Below are 16,582 nucleotides of genomic sequence, written 5' to 3'. Positions count from 1 at the left end.
AGAAATTACTTAAAACACTTTCCTCGTAGATCACACAGTAAAAGGAGACAGAAATATGGCAAATCAGGACTTAAACATTACATTCCATAAGAACCCTTTTTCTTGTCTCATCTTGAGTGATTTCTAATTTCTTGAAACTCCTCACCAACAGTATAGCAATTATGAAAATTATCTTTTAAAAATCTACAAAGTTACTAGGAAAAGGAGTACAGGATAGTTATCTTTACTGTGTACCTTGTGAATGAGGTCCAGAATTTCCTGGCTGCTTTCTAAAACACAAAACTGAAAAATGTGTCGCAGCATATCAGGCAGGATAGGTATGAGCCAAGATGAAGAGTTCTGAAAACAAAAACAGAATCAAAGCTATAGCATATAATTCTAGGTTATCAGCTTACCTGAAATGCTATAAATGAAATAACAGAAGTATTACCCACGAAAAGATTATATAACTTTATCAAAAGGTTCAACTGATGGTAAATTTAGTAAGATTCTAGAGCAACAAGTACCATACTTATTATTCCAGTGGTTTGGAAAACTTAAATAGCATATAATCTCTAAGGAACTAGAGAAAGTATGATTATGATTAACAACACTGAATTTTTGCCTCAAATAAGTTGAAACTATCATTCGTATGGAAGAAAACTCTAACCAGCAATATCTCCTTGGTTACACCATATAGCACTGCTTTTTGTCAAGGAAATCTGACAAATAATCAGATTACTGCTGTTGTGCTGGATGATCAGAGCTTGAATTCTATGTGCTCACCAGTAATGCAAGTAATGAACTATAAAGTGACATCCAACCTAGAAAATTCTACTAATTCACTACAAAATTAAAGCAAAGATTTTTAATCTACTTTGGGCCAGGGACCCTTTGAAAATCTGATGAAAGCTAAGAACACTCTTCTCTTAGAAAAATGCATATACATGCAAATTTAGGTACAAAATTTTCCTTCCAGTTCAGAGTTTCAGGGATTTCCTTAATCCCAGGTTAAGAACCTCAGTCTAAGTGATTTTTCAATAATTCAAGAGCAACCAAATCAAGCAACCAAACAGTGCTTAACCAAATATCTATCATGTGCCCAGGATTCTCAGAACAAGGAATCCCACTGTTCAAATAATTACAAATTCGTTGAATAGGACTGACACAAAAATTCCAGTAACTACTAGCTCATAGTACCTAACCCCCCACCACGATTTTTTAAGCAAAAAATATGGTATTTGGAAGAGACTGTAGAGAAATTTGAAATTTTTAACTGAAATGATGAAAGCCAGAAGCTTTAGGGTTAATACATGCATAGGTTAGAAAGCTAACAAAGATAGGACTATGATTATATGTTCTCCATTTCAGAACAAAATGGTTTGAAAAGAAGTTTAAAGCAGGTTACAAAATCATCAGCTGAGTGAGCCTATTCACTGATGTGCTATGCCTTAACTCTACTTTTCACTGAAAAGGGAAGGGAAGCTGGGAAGAAGAAAAGTTCTCTTTCTTTTCTCAACAGGGAACTGGGGGCAATCTTAAAAAAACTAGGAAAGCTGTAATAGCAACAGGCAAATACTTTAATATTACTCTACCATAATCTCTTTTAATTTTTTATATCCCCCATCATATTTACCAACTCTGTCCTCCTATCTCTACCCTAATCATTGGAAATCTAAATAGCTGTCTGTAGATCTCAAAGTCACATCACAAAGGAAGATCTTTTCTCCGATATTCATAACCAATAAATGTGATATAAAATGTATAGTCTTCTCAGGCTACAGACTTTGTTGTTCTAAGTAAAGTTTATAATTAAAACAACCCAGAATACATAGGTCAATATCATCACAAGAACTAATACCTGAAAAATGCCATTTTCCTGGAACTTACAGTTTCCTACTTGGTAGAAAATATAAAAAAAGACTGGGAAAACATCTGTGGGCCGAATTCAGTCTACCTGAACAATTGGGCAAGCAATGAGAGGTAACATCTCCCTTTTAGATATGGTTGCAAAAAAAGTAACATGGCATTGTGCAGTGCCTGTGGTTTTAAGTTTGCAAGCAGCCACCCAAGGCGTAATTGGTCTCTGTTCACCTGGAGCCAACAAAGAAAGAAGGAGAGTCAGGAATTGGAGGAGGATATGGATTGTGCAGCTAACTGCCTCCATGAACAACCACCTCTTTTACCATGAGACCAGAAGAACTGGATGGTGCCCAGCTACCATTACTGAACATTTTGATCAAAGAGTCTATAGAAGAATTCTGACCAAAAGGGAAAATGCAGAATTTCAAATTCTCATGGACTCTAGACTTTACAGAGCCATGAAGACTGGATGAACCCCTGAAACTACTGCCCTGAGATAATCATGAAACCAAAAATATCCCCTAAACTCTTCTTAAAACCAAACAGTAGTCCAGCTTAATTAGTAAAAAATGTCTGCTTTAGCGTTATGCTATTATTAAGAAATATCTATATGGGATCAAATTGACAACAGCAACTTGAAAGATTAGACAGGAACCTGAGGGGGCAATGAATTTATGTTAATGGAGGAGGAACAGCTCAGAAAAGGAGGGTGAGAATGGTTCCACAACTCTTAAGAATATAATCAATGTCACTGAATGGTACATGTATAAACCGTTGAATTGGTGTTACGTTTTTCTGTGTGTATTCTCAACAATAAAAAAAAAAAAAAAAAGACCAAAAAAGAAAAAGTAACATGGCTTTAATTCACTATTTGTGTTGTTTTAAAAGGTCACAAGACATGACTAAATCATCCACATAGGTCAGTCTGTCTCTTGCAAATCTGAAAGTTGGCCCACTTGTTTTCATTAATTTTACACCTATCTTCCAGTAGACACTGATTTAGGCAAGTAACCTAACGTTGCTGCGTTGGGATGGGGGCATTGGGGAGTGCAGTATTTTCAGTCCTTTAGAGATCGTCCACCTTCGGATCTCCCCACTAATTTTTTTAAATAGACACTGGACTTCTAGTACACGCTAACTAGTATTCTACTTAACCAAAAAATTTCTCCCTAATCTTAGGCAGAGTGAGAAGCTTTAATGGCTATTTTGTATTAGTCTAACACACTGTAAACTAAAATATGTAAAAATCCCTATCCCAGAAATCTTTACTTCACCACATTTACAATTAATTGTAATCTGGACCACTACAACTCAAGTTATAGTGAATTCATGTTTTAAGAGCACGTCTTTTTTAAATCTTTGGTTTATGTTAAATAATTAACACAATATTAGCACTTTATGTTAATGTTAGAATGGACTTGGTAGTCCTCAAATTTTTAATAATGAGAATCAGATTGGGGTGTGTGCGAGAATAACTCAGGGAAATGACCGACAGGGATGGGATAGTCTCTTCCCTGTTGCTTATTCAGATTAATGGTCCTTTATGTGCTCTGTTTTCCTGAGACTCAGAATAAGAATAGTTGATGGGAGAACAGAAACAAGAGTTATCAGACATTTCATAGTACCTGAAAACCAAGGTGAAACTTCTAGCCATCTATATTGCCTCATATTCTGTCCTTCAGCAACACCCATTTCCTTTCACTTTCTCTTTAACGCCATCATGCTCTCTCCTGCCTCCAGACTTTTACATACTGTTCCTTTCTGATTCTTGCCCTCCTCTTCACCTGGTTAAATCCCACTCATCCTTAGGTGTCTCCCCAATTCTCTTTAACTTCACTTCTACCAGAATGCCTCCTTGACCGCTCACTCCACTAGCTAGGATCCAACAGCACCTTCTATATTCCCTCCCAAATACTTTATTATGTTATCAGAATTTATTTAGTCACCTGCCTTCTCCAGTATTGTCTAGTATCCTATTTTAAACTCTACTGAGGGCAGAAACCTTCTCTATCTTACTTACCAGTATCTAGAAAATTGTAGGTATACAGTAGGCACTTAAATATTTGTCGAATACGTCCATCTTGCCTAGTGGAAATGGTCTAAAGTCACAAGGGTAGTTGGTAATATACAAAATTTCCAGCAATATAGTTGGCAATAGATCCCTAACTGGCAGAACTGACATCTTAGATGGGGTAAGATCTTGCCACTACCCTTTTGCTATGCCCCCTCTTTTATCTTCCTGTAAGTATTCCCACAAAATGGGTAGATGTGGAAAAAGGTGGCAATCTGATCACTGTTACCATAAACACTCAATTCCTGCTTTCAGGCAAAATCATCATCATTTCTACCAGCATTTCATATGTTCTTAGGTTACAGTGCAGAAAGCTACAATTCAGATTTGCTCTGAAACCCTATTTTGACCTACTGCCAACACTTACTCAAAGCCAGCTAAATATTTAAACTTCGCTCTTTCCTTTTCATATCTTTATAAAGTCTAGCTAATACCTAGTTATGCTAATGGTCTCTAAGGCCAAAGTCTTTGTCAAGTCTATTCTTTTGGTCTGTGTATCCTCTACATATGCATAGGTTAATTTTTTTTTTACACCCTGGATTAAGTATGCCTCACATTCAAACTCAACCTCATATGTAGCTTCACACTAATGACTCAGCTTGCCCTTCAAACAAAAGTCAATGCTATATGCACTGGTAACTGAAATTTTAGAATGACTCACAAAGTGACTATCATGCTAATGGAATGGAAAACAACTGACCCAATCAGTAGGTGGCAAAACTGAAAATTAATGTCTAAGAGTCTATCATTCTAGATCTTGGACTCAAGCTCTGACAACAACAGTTAGTGGTTATGAACACTACATCTATTCCTCACTTATTGACTACCTTGTTATCCTATGTTTCACATTTACGACAATAATAAAAACTCTACTATCCGACTATTTTGTGCATTAATGATGTATGTCTGGCAGTAATGAACACCAAGGTAATGAACACCAAGGTGCGTGGTGAGAGTAATGCTGGCTGTGATGGTGAAGGATATGCGTCAACCTGACTAGGCCATGATTCTCAGTGGTTTGGCAGGTATGAAATGATGTAATTTGGCAGTTATGTAATGATGAGATTTGACGGTTGTGTAATGATGAAGTCACCCTCCATTTTGTGATCTGATGTGGTCATCCTCCATTTTTGCATAACTATGATTTTCGCAAAACAGCCTGGTCTTTGGAACCTTACCTGTGTCGGTAAATGAGAAGCGGGTATAGTTAGTCTGGATAGTTAAGTACTTCACTGACAGATACATACATACATAGATATGCTCTTGCATATACAAACATAGTCACAGGCTAAGGAGACAATACAGAAAAAAAAATCAAGTGGTAAAAATTCCCTCACTTTGATTACCAAGCTGCTTGTTCAGTAAAATAGGTTACATCTTCATTTTAAGTCATTACTAAATGAAACCACATACAGTAAGTAGTTTGATTTTCTTAAGAGATTCTATTTCAAGTTTGCCAATATCACTGATAAAGACATATGGATTAAGCAATTTAATTTCACAGATGCCATGGCATGCATCAGTGAAGTGTAATGGAAATAAGATTTCATTAAGTAACTGTATTAACCGTGGTTCTATTTAAGGACATTTTAGAGATGTGCATAACTGCGTATATCCTTACAATGGGATGAATTTTAATAAGAAGGACATCCTTCTTATAAAGTCATCTGGTTTTATACAGCAAAACAAAACAAAAATTACTAACGATAATCAGAAGGATACTGAACAGAGGCATTAGTGTTTATAAGGGAGTGATGCATTAAGCTACAGCCAAGTCTGGCTTCACCAAATTACTCTGGAATTGAGAGGAACAGCTAAAAAGGTCAGAAACTGAAACCAGAACACAGCTACTAGAAATTCAAAGATGAGGTTCATTTTTTTCACTTTGTACTTAAAATGAATTCATATTCAGAAGTGTGAAAGTAAACTCAGTCAATGCTTAATCCATTTTCTATAGATATAAATTCAGTTAAAAGATTAAAGTCAGCCAAAACTAGACCTGAATTCAAGCTGAGCCATTTCCTGTGACTGAGCTGTGGAACTATGTGAGCTCGAGAAAGTTTCTTAATCTTTGATCATTAGTTCTCTCATCTGCAAAATAAGAATGGCAATAGCCACCTCATGTAAAGTGGTTGACACGGTTCCTAGTACAAACTGAGCCTTAAATAACAGCTCAGACTGTTATTATTACAATTAAATATCATTTCTATATCCCAGAAAATAAAATTTCCAAACCATTAGGAAAGAATTCTCAGAATTGGAAGTGCTAATTATTTATTCTTACTACCTGTATTATTAACTATATTTGTAGAGCTTTTGCATTTGCAAAGCATTTTCATATACACACATTATCTCACTTGATCCGTAACTCTGAGAAAGGCTGGGTAGGGATTATCACCAAAGAAGGGTAAATAAACTTTGCCAAGTTCATAAAGTTAATAAAGGCAGCGCTGAGGTTACAACCCAGATCCTCTGTCTAGTTGAGGGATCTTTTCATATCATTGAAAATAGTTACCTATTGTTAAGCGCTAGTAGGTTGCTCTTTACATTGTGGTTTCTTCCATAAAAGAAGGCTGACTAATCAGCAGTACCAGGGAGGGATAAAAAGGCAAGGAAGCAGGACAGAAAAACAAAGGCAAATTAAAGTGAGAGTAGATTTTACTATCACCACAGGTCTATCATCTCTCATCCAAATTCCCTGAGGCCAGATGTGTTTTAGAATGAAAAATCTTTCAAAATTTTAGAACGATAATAAGGCTGTATATACTGTATATTATGTAATATTCCCAACAGGGTCTGAGGCAGCACCTGAATAAATTACATTAATATTTCTGCAACAAAATGTGAACACGCACATTAAGTAGGATAAAGACTACAAATAGTCACTCTTCAGACTGGCCAGGTTTTGCCACCATATGAGTATTTTTGTAAGGTGACCCAACTTACAAAAAATGTCTGTATTTCAAAATTGTAGGTAAGGGATCATGGACCTGCATTACAAGAATGTCACAGTTATGAATCAATCAGTAAGTAACCATCAGGTAAAAGGGAATACGAAAGCATCAGACATATGGTTTATAGCCGGGACACAGGGATGAACTTGGGAATTTTTGACTCCAGGGTAGATATTAGGAAATAGTAGGGGATACGGTTGACAAGGAGCCCTGGTGGGACAGTGGTTAAAGTGACTTGATGACTGTGGGTTTTGGGTTTGAAGGTTGACAAGGACCAGATAACAGAAGACCAAGAAAGACAGGAATTTAATGTAGGAGGTAATGATAAATTACTCTTTGTGAGTAACTGAGGCTATGATCCCTAAAATTGTCCTGAGTCTTAATTCAAATTCTTTCCGTTTAGAAATATGGCTGTGTAGAAACTAAAGATACTAAGCTTGTATTCCAAACACTAAGGAGTAAAGAAAGGAAGATACTAGTTTTAATAAACATATAGAAGGAAAAATGTAGGTGTATTAGAGAACAGCTTTTTTTAAGGGGATTACAATTTCTTTTTTTTTTTTTTAAATTACAAGAGCTTGAAACAAGTAAGACAAAATTTTAACAAATGTCAATAATGGATGGTGGAAACATGAATGTTGTTTTATAATTCCCTGTTCTTTTCTCTATCATAAAAATTTCCCAAAGAAGGAAACGGGGTGGTAAGAAAAACTTTCTAAAAGAGTTTGGCTTTATACTATTATTTGAAAAAACAAAATGAAAGAACAAACAAAAATAGTAAAGGTTAAATGTGAGCCAAAAGTAGTAATTACTGAGGGTGGGTAGTTAGTGTCATAGCCATAGTGTTCAAGGATAAGGATACTGAAGAGCAAGGCTCAGCACAGTGACAGAGCACAAAGTAATCATTATGTAGTAATATTAAGTTTCATTACTTTCAGTAAAGAGATACTCTGAAGATAAAGGCTAGATAGAAACAATGGGAAGTTTCGTTAATGATGATGCTGTTAAAAAGGAAGAGAAAAAGATATTAGAGACACGGATAATCAACACAAGAGATACAGGAAACAATAAGCATTAAAACTCAAAAAATTAAAGGATAATGAACGTACTAGAATAACTGAAAGGAAAATATGGAAGGAGGAGGATGTATTTAAAAGTCTAAAGGGAGTAGACTGGAAATGCTCTTTTGTTCTAAAACATGTATTGTATACTTGCTTAATTTGAAACTGACATACTATTCAGAAAAATACAATGTTTTTGAAAGTACATATAGAAGGTACTATGTACTAAATAAGGAGAGGTAACAGAAGATTAATTTTTTTTTTTTTAACCTTATTACCGTAATGCTCCTGACCTTTCACAGCACTTAGTCTACCTTTCAATGCTTCCTCTTGACATCTCTCATGCTCTGGTCTTGTTATTTATCACTTTGCAGAGTTTATTAAACTTACATTGTAATAGTCTTATCACACTCACACTATAAACTTTTCCAAGGTAAGAACCATGTAAGGTTTTTTGTTTGTTTTTTCAATAGAACACCCAGCTCAGAACTTAACTAATTTATTTAACAAATACGAGGGCCTAATCATAAGTGATGGCCAACATGCCACAAATTACATACAAAGTCAATGGAGTTCTGGTATAAGAAATGATAAAGGGTCACCATTAACAATTCTTTATATATGCTACTGCCAAAGCATTCACTTAAAAGCCAGTAAAAGCAGATTCAAAAGACAATGACTCCCTACAATGAAAATCAACATCACAGAATACAGACAGCCATGTAAGTTTAACAGCTAGTATCAACAATCATTGAAGGTCTAAAAATATATGGAAGAGGATTTGGAACAATCTTGGGATTTCACCTGAACTGTAAAAAAAAAAAAAAAAAAACTGGCATGGCATGGTGGCGGCGGCAGCTGCAGGCCTGAGGTCGAGGGGACGCCAGCCTCGTCAAGCCTTGGCAAGGCCTACACACTTCGATCGCCCACTCCCATCTCCCATCCCGTGCGCGGCCATCCCACGCCTGCCCGATGCCCAGCGTCCCTCATCAAGTCAGAACTGTACTTCCTCATCGCTCGGTACCTATCGGTGGGCCTGTGTCAGAGAACAGTCCAGGTGCTGGTGCAGGAGCTGGAGCAGTACCAGTTGTTGCCGAAGAGGTTAGATTAGGAGGGCAATGAGCACAACAGGAGCTATGAGGAATTGGAATATCTACTCTGCCATTGACCACTCAGCTTTCACTTTTCTTTAAAGATTAGAAAAGAGGCCAAGAACATTCATCTCATTGGAAGCCGAGGGGAATGACTTAAGCAAGGAAGACACCAGATGTTTTATTTTGTATAAAAGGCAGTGTTGTTACTCTTGTGTTTCATTGTACTGTACTATTCATTGGGTAGGAATTATAATATGATATGGTATAGTTTACTTATAAATTTTCTCATTGCATGGTTTCTAGATGTAGTTTAAAGTAATTTAGGGAAAGCTAAAGGTCAGGTACGTACATATGAAAGACTGTAAATATTCATTCTAGATCCTAATTACAACATCCTAAACTTTATAGGAAAAGTGACTTTCTCCCATAACTTTCTAATTAGCCAGGCTATCTAGATCCTACTACCACTACCTGTAACTACTACCCTGGGCTTGATGAGGGGATCATGCTCACTACACTATTTTGGAACATAATGGTAGTAGTAATACAGAGATTCTAGAATTGTGGCTGATAAACCTTTCGGAGACTAATGCTAAATTACGGTGATGGAGAACAAGGTACTAGAGAGATTGAGGTTTGAATGGACTTAGTTCTAAACTGACTCCTAAGAACCTTGTATAACTGGCTTACTGAAGTTGCAGACAGATATAACTGTTACTAATATTCATATCCAGGACTTGAAAATACTGAAGGAATAGTATCTACTGTATTGATTTGGTCAATATGCCGTTTTTAATAATCCAGAGTCATTTTCTCTTATTTTATTTTTCTGTCTGTATACGGACTAGAACCATATCTTTTTACAGATGTACCTTGTTTTGTACAAAAATAGGGTAATTTTCTCCCTGAATCTCTGATGATGATGTGAGAATCTTGAGCAATGCAACAGACTCTGTAATTTCTAACTTTGCCATGCAACTGCTGCATGGAATCCATGTTCCTAAAACATCTGGACTTTCCCTAAGTGGACTTGCCTATGTTGAAGCCTCTTACTATTTTAATCCGTTTTAATGGTTCTTCAATCCAGGCGAAGTTCTCCTTCCAGATCATTTAAGAGAGAAAATATTTAGGACTGGGAAGCAGTCTGTTTAAAAAACTGTTTTTCTCCATATCTATCTCCTTCAAAAACAAGTCTCCATTCTCAGATAGGGCTGGTTACATAATATCAAAATTTAAAATCAATTTTATTAACTGGATGTTCTCTATCTACTTGGATACTAGAAATCTAAAAAATTTTATTAGAGAAAAGTTATTTTCCCTTTACAGAAACCATGTTACCATTTTCCCAAGGCAATTTATCTTAAGTATTTAAACCTGATAGATATGTTTTTTAGGTTAATCAATGCAATTAATTTAGTGGTGTTTTTTTTCCTTCAGATTTCTTTATTGACAAGTTCTTAGGTCTATGATTTTCTTGGTACTGTTGGAATTACCTTTCTTAGTTCCTCTCATTCCCCCTACTCTATGTGTAGAGGTGATATTGACTTGTTAAAGTACACGGTGCTAATAATTAGTATTAAGAAACTTTTGAGGTCTATCTCAGCTTTGATATTTATCTTTTGAATTTTGTGTTGTGACGTCTGCCAGAGGATGGGAAACATGTTAGGTTGAGAAACTGAAGATATTCTGTCTAGCCTTTTCTGTTACCAGCGGTTATCAAAGAAAAAACTTTATACTGGATCCAGGCTTATTTTACATTTGAGTTCATGGCTAAGAATAAAAAGAGGAATCTACAGCCATGTGCTGTAAGTTTTCTTTGGGAGATTCTCAGGGAATTTGAAATGTGAGGGGCATTATCGATTTTGCTGTGGCTGAGAATACTGTTAGCATTAATAGATGGGATTCGGGGATGCTCTATGTCCTGTAATGTGTGGAACAGTCCTACACAGTGATGTTTTGTCCATCCTCAAATGCTGGCAGCAGTATGACTGAGAAACACTAGGGATGCAGCATTTAAGTTTATGCCAAATACATTCATATCAGGTAACACTGGGTGTATTTATGAATTAAACTTATACAGTACCAAAAAAAATTTTTAACAAGGGAGAAGGCATCACATTATAAGAGACTAACAAAAATGAGAAATTACAATTTGATAGTTGAGAAAGGAAAAAGCAACTGAAAAAGAACAGTTCCATTACTGGAGAACAATGACTCATATATTTCAATATTCCCACAGTATATCATAACAAGCACAGTATAAAAACTACTGACCAACAAATAATATAGTAACCGACCAAAAACGTTAACTTATGTTTAATATACTTAAAGATGATGATAAGACATATCAATCATTTAAATGGTTAACTGCCTGGTACCAAAAAAGTATGTTGAAATATTTTGGATAATTAATTTATACATGAATATCTTATTTCCTAATAATGTCAAATAAAGTTGAGATTAATATATAAATAATAAAAAGCCAAACAAGAAGTTAAAGAGAGCCTGTAGGTGGTTTAATCACCTTACAAGGAACAGAGGGGCTTAGAAGAACAATGTGAAAGGAAGAAATTTGATAAGTTCATGAGAACCATCTAAAGTGAATTTAAGAATATTTACATCAAAAGCATTTAGGCAAAATCAAAAAACTAAAGCAAAAATGAAATAAAAATTCAGAACAGCCACACCAGTTTTATCAGATCAGCCCATGCCTAATCAACTGAGAATTATAAAACAGACCTGACAGTTTTTCCTCAGAGAAGATTCTGATTAGACAAAACCAGAAGGACAACGCAAAACCAAATTTACAGATGCTGATTTTACAGAATTCAACACAACATCATGCTGCAGATTAATGCGAGTCTACACGGAATTGCCCTAATTCACACTGAAACCCATGGTTAATGAACACACAGAAACATTTATGCATCTCATAATCTATTGTCTAAACAATTCAACTCCTGCTTTTTAAAGATAATTGACCCAAACTGTAGTACCTATGTATAACAGCACATTGAAAGAATTGATTCCTTACTAGTATTCCCCCAAACTCTCGGCACTCTGTTTGACTATTGGGTTATTTTAAATATAGGAATGCAAAGCTTTTTATAGACAGGATAAAGACTCTTTAGCTCATCACAGGGTCCATTCACACACTGCTATTACCTAAGTAATGTCTGTAAGCATTTCAATGTGTGACCCCTGAAATAAACGATCCTTGAAAACACCATGCTCTCATGATTGATAAAAATTACTCAAGTGCCTGGGAATTTCACTGTCAGTCTTTAGGAGTTATATTGCAGAGCTTCAAGTGCAGCCATCTAACCTAGGATGAGTTCTGCCAACCACCCAATTGTCAACCATTCAAAGTAAAGACTGAACAACAGGTCCCCAGCAAGAAAGAAGTATTTATTCAAACATTCATTCAACAAGTATTTACTGAGGGCCTCCTATGTGTTAAGCACTATTAGAAATTAGATATTAGACATTAGAAATACAACCTAGAACAAAACATCAAAATATATTTCAGCCCTCATGGTGATTAATTATATTACTGTGTGTCTACATGACCACCATACCACTTCTACTAGGTACAGCATTCTCCTGATCTCTGGATATGTAGCAAGTGTAAACTGGTGGTCAGATTTATTTTATAAAATTAAATTACATAAATTTCAAGATTGTTATATATAGTAACTAGTTCTTACCTGGTCTTGTGTTGATAATAATGTAAACAGAGTTTCCAATGCTGCTCTTCGAACTGATGATATAGTGTGATGCAAAAAAGGCCAGACACGTGGAACTAAAACTGTGAGTGACTGCTGAATACTAATAAAGAAGATACGAATTAATCTTACTCATTCTCACTTGAAACTCCATTAATACATTATCTTATATCATTCCCATTTGGACTTTGAGATGTCGACATCAAGTATCTCTTTAGATGAATAAATTCTTAAAAGATAATACAATTTTCATATGAACATTCACTTAACACCCTCATCCAAAACTACTGTTGTATCACTTGAAAAGCCAGAGCAAACATGGTCATAAAGAAGGGTAGAAATATTAACTTAAGGTTCTTCTATGGCATGAGTGCCATGTATTACTTTTATTAAGTTAGAGCTTCCCAAAATAACTGCCCATATTCCCAATCTGTTCTTACTCAGTAAAAATGGGACATGGATCCTAGCTGGTAGTCAGCCCACAAGATCAGGATTGCTAATCCTTATTCCTTCCCCAAAGCTAACCTCAATGGATAACCACTAATATGCATAACTTCCATCCCCTTTTAGAGCAGGGCTTCAAACCAGTTAGTTCTGGTTCCAACCCCTGCTGAGAATTTGCATTTCTAACAACCTTCCCCGCTGAAAATTTACATTTCCACCTCAGACACTGAATGAGAATCTACACTTCAACAAGCTCCCTCAGGTGATTCTTATGTATAACCTCCTGGGAACTTGTTAGAAATGCAAATTTTCAGCAGGGGTTCGAATCAGAAAGAACCAGTTCAAAGCCCTGTTTTGGAGCCTTCTCTGCCACATATCAAAAGGGTAAGAAGTGCTATGATGGTGCTTTGAAATCTGCTATCCTGGTTTAGCATTATCAATTTCAGAAAACTCAAATTTCTTCCTTTTCACAGATCAGATTTTAAATGGAGAAGCAAGGAAAGCCAAGTCCAGGCTAACTTGGATCATAAGATTCCTGTCACATCCATGAGGCATTTATAAAAGTTACCTGGAATTAAGATTTTAAGTAATATTTGAAGTATATACCTCTGCAGAAAAAGGCATAAACAAGTAAGAATAAACTAGTGTAAATAACTATTTTACTGTTCTTCTGTGGTTTCTCTCAGGAAGTCTATCTTTTCCCACTATTTTCATTACCTGCATGTTTGTACGAATATCACTTCTTACACTTATTTATGTTTAGTAAATTTACTTATACAATTATAATTTAAATACATACAGACAGACATAAAATAGACTCAAAATACATAAAAGCATTATAACAAGTTCTTGTCAATAGCGTAACTGTTCATGTTCCAAATGGCATGCTGCATTTCTTCTTACAAAACCTGGAAAGTATCTGGCAAATATCACCACATATGAAGCAAATTTTTTAATAAGGTAATTTTAGGGGGGGGAAATGATCAAAAGCTACAGTATTTCACATTGAATTAACAAAATTTTCACTACATTCTTTCATTTTCTTATATTAGCTAGCTCTTCTGACACCATCTACTTGATTAAAAAAAAAGTTAAATCTTCTATTAGTGCAGGTATCAACAAACTAAGACCCAAAGGCCAAATCCAGCCACCCATTTTTGTAAATAAAGTTTTATTGGAACACAGCCATGTTCATTCCTTTATGTATCATCTACGGCTGTTTTCATGCTACAACAGCAGAGCTGAGTAGTTTTGACAGACACTGTATGGCAAAGTCAAAAATATTCACTATCGAGGCCTTCACAGAAAAAGTGTGCCAACCTCTGATACAGGATCATTAAAAACTCCTGCATTTTGCAGCTGGAGAAGGGCTTTCACATATATTAACTCATTCAATCCCTACAATTTTCATTACTAATGGAAACGTTTGAAAATTAGGAAACTCCACAGATATGTAACTGCCACTTTAGTTTTTCTCTTCTTCTGCTTTTACAGGCATTTGTTTTGCTATCCCAACTTGTGGGCTATCCTACTAGCCTAAATTTAGCATTAAAGTACTACCAGTAGGTCAGTATTATTTGAAACATTCTCTACATGTTTTTCATACATCTATAATTTTCACTGGAAATAGACACACTCAAGAGAGCCAGAAATCACTTATAATCATATGAATATTCACTGAAGACTCTCACTAGGCTAAGATCAGTAATTAATTTTCTCATCTGTGAATTTTTAAAAGTTGCAGAATTTTTTCTTCTGTATCTCCAAGGATATTACTAATAGAAACAATAATATGCAGAAGCCACTCTAAAAGACAGGAATACATTGATTAGCTGAGCTTCTCTTCAAATATCAGAATAGGAAAAGAGGTGACACTTTAAATTTTTGGTGTATATTTTTGGAATCACCAGAACTTTGCCTTGGATATTACATCACAATACTACATACTCCCTTCCTGATGTAATTACTGAAATCAAGCACAAGAGTTGCAGAAATAAACATTACAAAGAAAAAGCTCACAGAGGAGCAAGTTTTGGGAAACATAAAGCTCATGGTCAATTATAATTCTGTTAACAAAATGTCACTAAATAAGGCTAAAATTCTATATTCTGGGACTAAAACTAGAAATAATATACAATGATTATATTTCTAAAGTAAACTATTATAGGATCAACAAGAAGAATTACATAACTGAAGTAACCCAAGGAACATGACCTTTTAAGGCTCCTGTCCCAAATGTGCTGGTGGCTAGAAAGTAAACAAAAGGCATCCTGAAAATAGTAGTCTTTGGCATCCCAAACTTACAGTACTGTTCTTAAAGGTACTAGGATATTATTTTCTTAGGCTTAATTATCTGGAAATGTATGTGAAGGCTTTCTTCTTTATTCTACTAAATAGAAATAATTACCTGCATTGTTGGACCTGAGGATAAGTTAACAAGGATGAAAGAAGAGTCATAATACTATTTGTTGAAGCTGTCAGGTCATCTAGTTCCAGAAGAGCATCCCATAATGTATTTACAATGAAGGGTACCTAAAAGATCGGTTATCAAGAAAACAATTACCAAATTTATAAATATAAAATATTCATTAGCCTTGCCAAATTGCATCCTAGGAGTCCTTACTGATTCAGTGACATGCAAAATCCCAATGACTCTGGACAGTGCCAGTTCTGAGTAAAATCAAGGAGGAGGTAGTATTTGCCTTTAACAATTCTCTATCCCTCTTTTTAGTGCTGTTCAACTCTACTTTGGTGCTTCCTTTGCTAACCAGGTTCATAGGGAATTCAGAAAATAAAATAGTCAACACTCTATTCTATGTGTAAAACCCTAACTTTGAAAGCTATACAGTATAGAAACACAAGATATGGTCCTCTACGTAAAGCAATTTTAATGCATTTAAAATAGCACTAGCCATCATAAAAAGATAAATTTAGTTTTTAAGCTTTCAAAATACTGCTCATTGTACTTCCAAATATATATATATTCTGTTTTTGATAACACAAAGGAAATTCAGTTAGACCTTAAAAAGGCACTTCAAAAAATGAGACCAGCATCCCTTCGGGAGCCAGGGAGAATGAAGAGAACAGGATACAAGGAAAAGATTAGTCCGATGGACTAATTGTCCACAGCTACCAAGGCCTCCACCAGCCTGAGTCCAGTACACCTAGATGGTGCCCGGCTACCACCACTGACTGCTCTGACCAGGATCACAACAGAGGGTTCTGGACGGAGCTGGAGAAGGATATAGAGCATAATTCTAACTCACAAAAAAAAGGACCAGATTTACTGGCCTAAAGGAGACTGGAGAAACCTCAAGAGTATGGCCCCCAGACACCCTTTTAGCTCAGTGGTGAAGCTACCTCCAAGGTTCACTGTTCAGCCCGGGAGTGG

The 16,582-nt window shown here is 35.6% G+C and overlaps 1 protein-coding gene across 2 annotated transcripts in view; it reads right to left on the bottom strand.

The window, feature by feature from the left end:
* BTAF1 (B-TFIID TATA-box binding protein associated factor 1) overlaps positions 1–16,582 on the bottom strand; it is a 107,441-nt gene that overhangs the window by 44,650 nt on the left and 46,209 nt on the right. For both annotated transcript variants that reach the window (XM_004369927.2, XM_023739980.1), the window contains 3 exons: positions 15,599–15,723; positions 12,730–12,850; positions 235–339 (listed from right to left, as the gene is read on the bottom strand). In XM_004369927.2, coding sequence (XP_004369984.2) covers positions 235–339; positions 12,730–12,850; positions 15,599–15,723 — 351 coding nt within the window. The remainder of the gene's footprint in view (positions 1–234; positions 340–12,729; positions 12,851–15,598; positions 15,724–16,582) is intronic.

Source organism: Trichechus manatus, unplaced genomic scaffold (assembly GCF_000243295.1).
Source record: "Trichechus manatus latirostris isolate Lorelei unplaced genomic scaffold, TriManLat1.0 scaffold00007, whole genome shotgun sequence".
Taxonomy (NCBI): Eukaryota; Metazoa; Chordata; class Mammalia; order Sirenia; family Trichechidae; genus Trichechus; species Trichechus manatus.
Note: the sequence above shows the minus strand (reverse complement) of the source record. Positions and strands in the feature narration are given on the sequence as shown.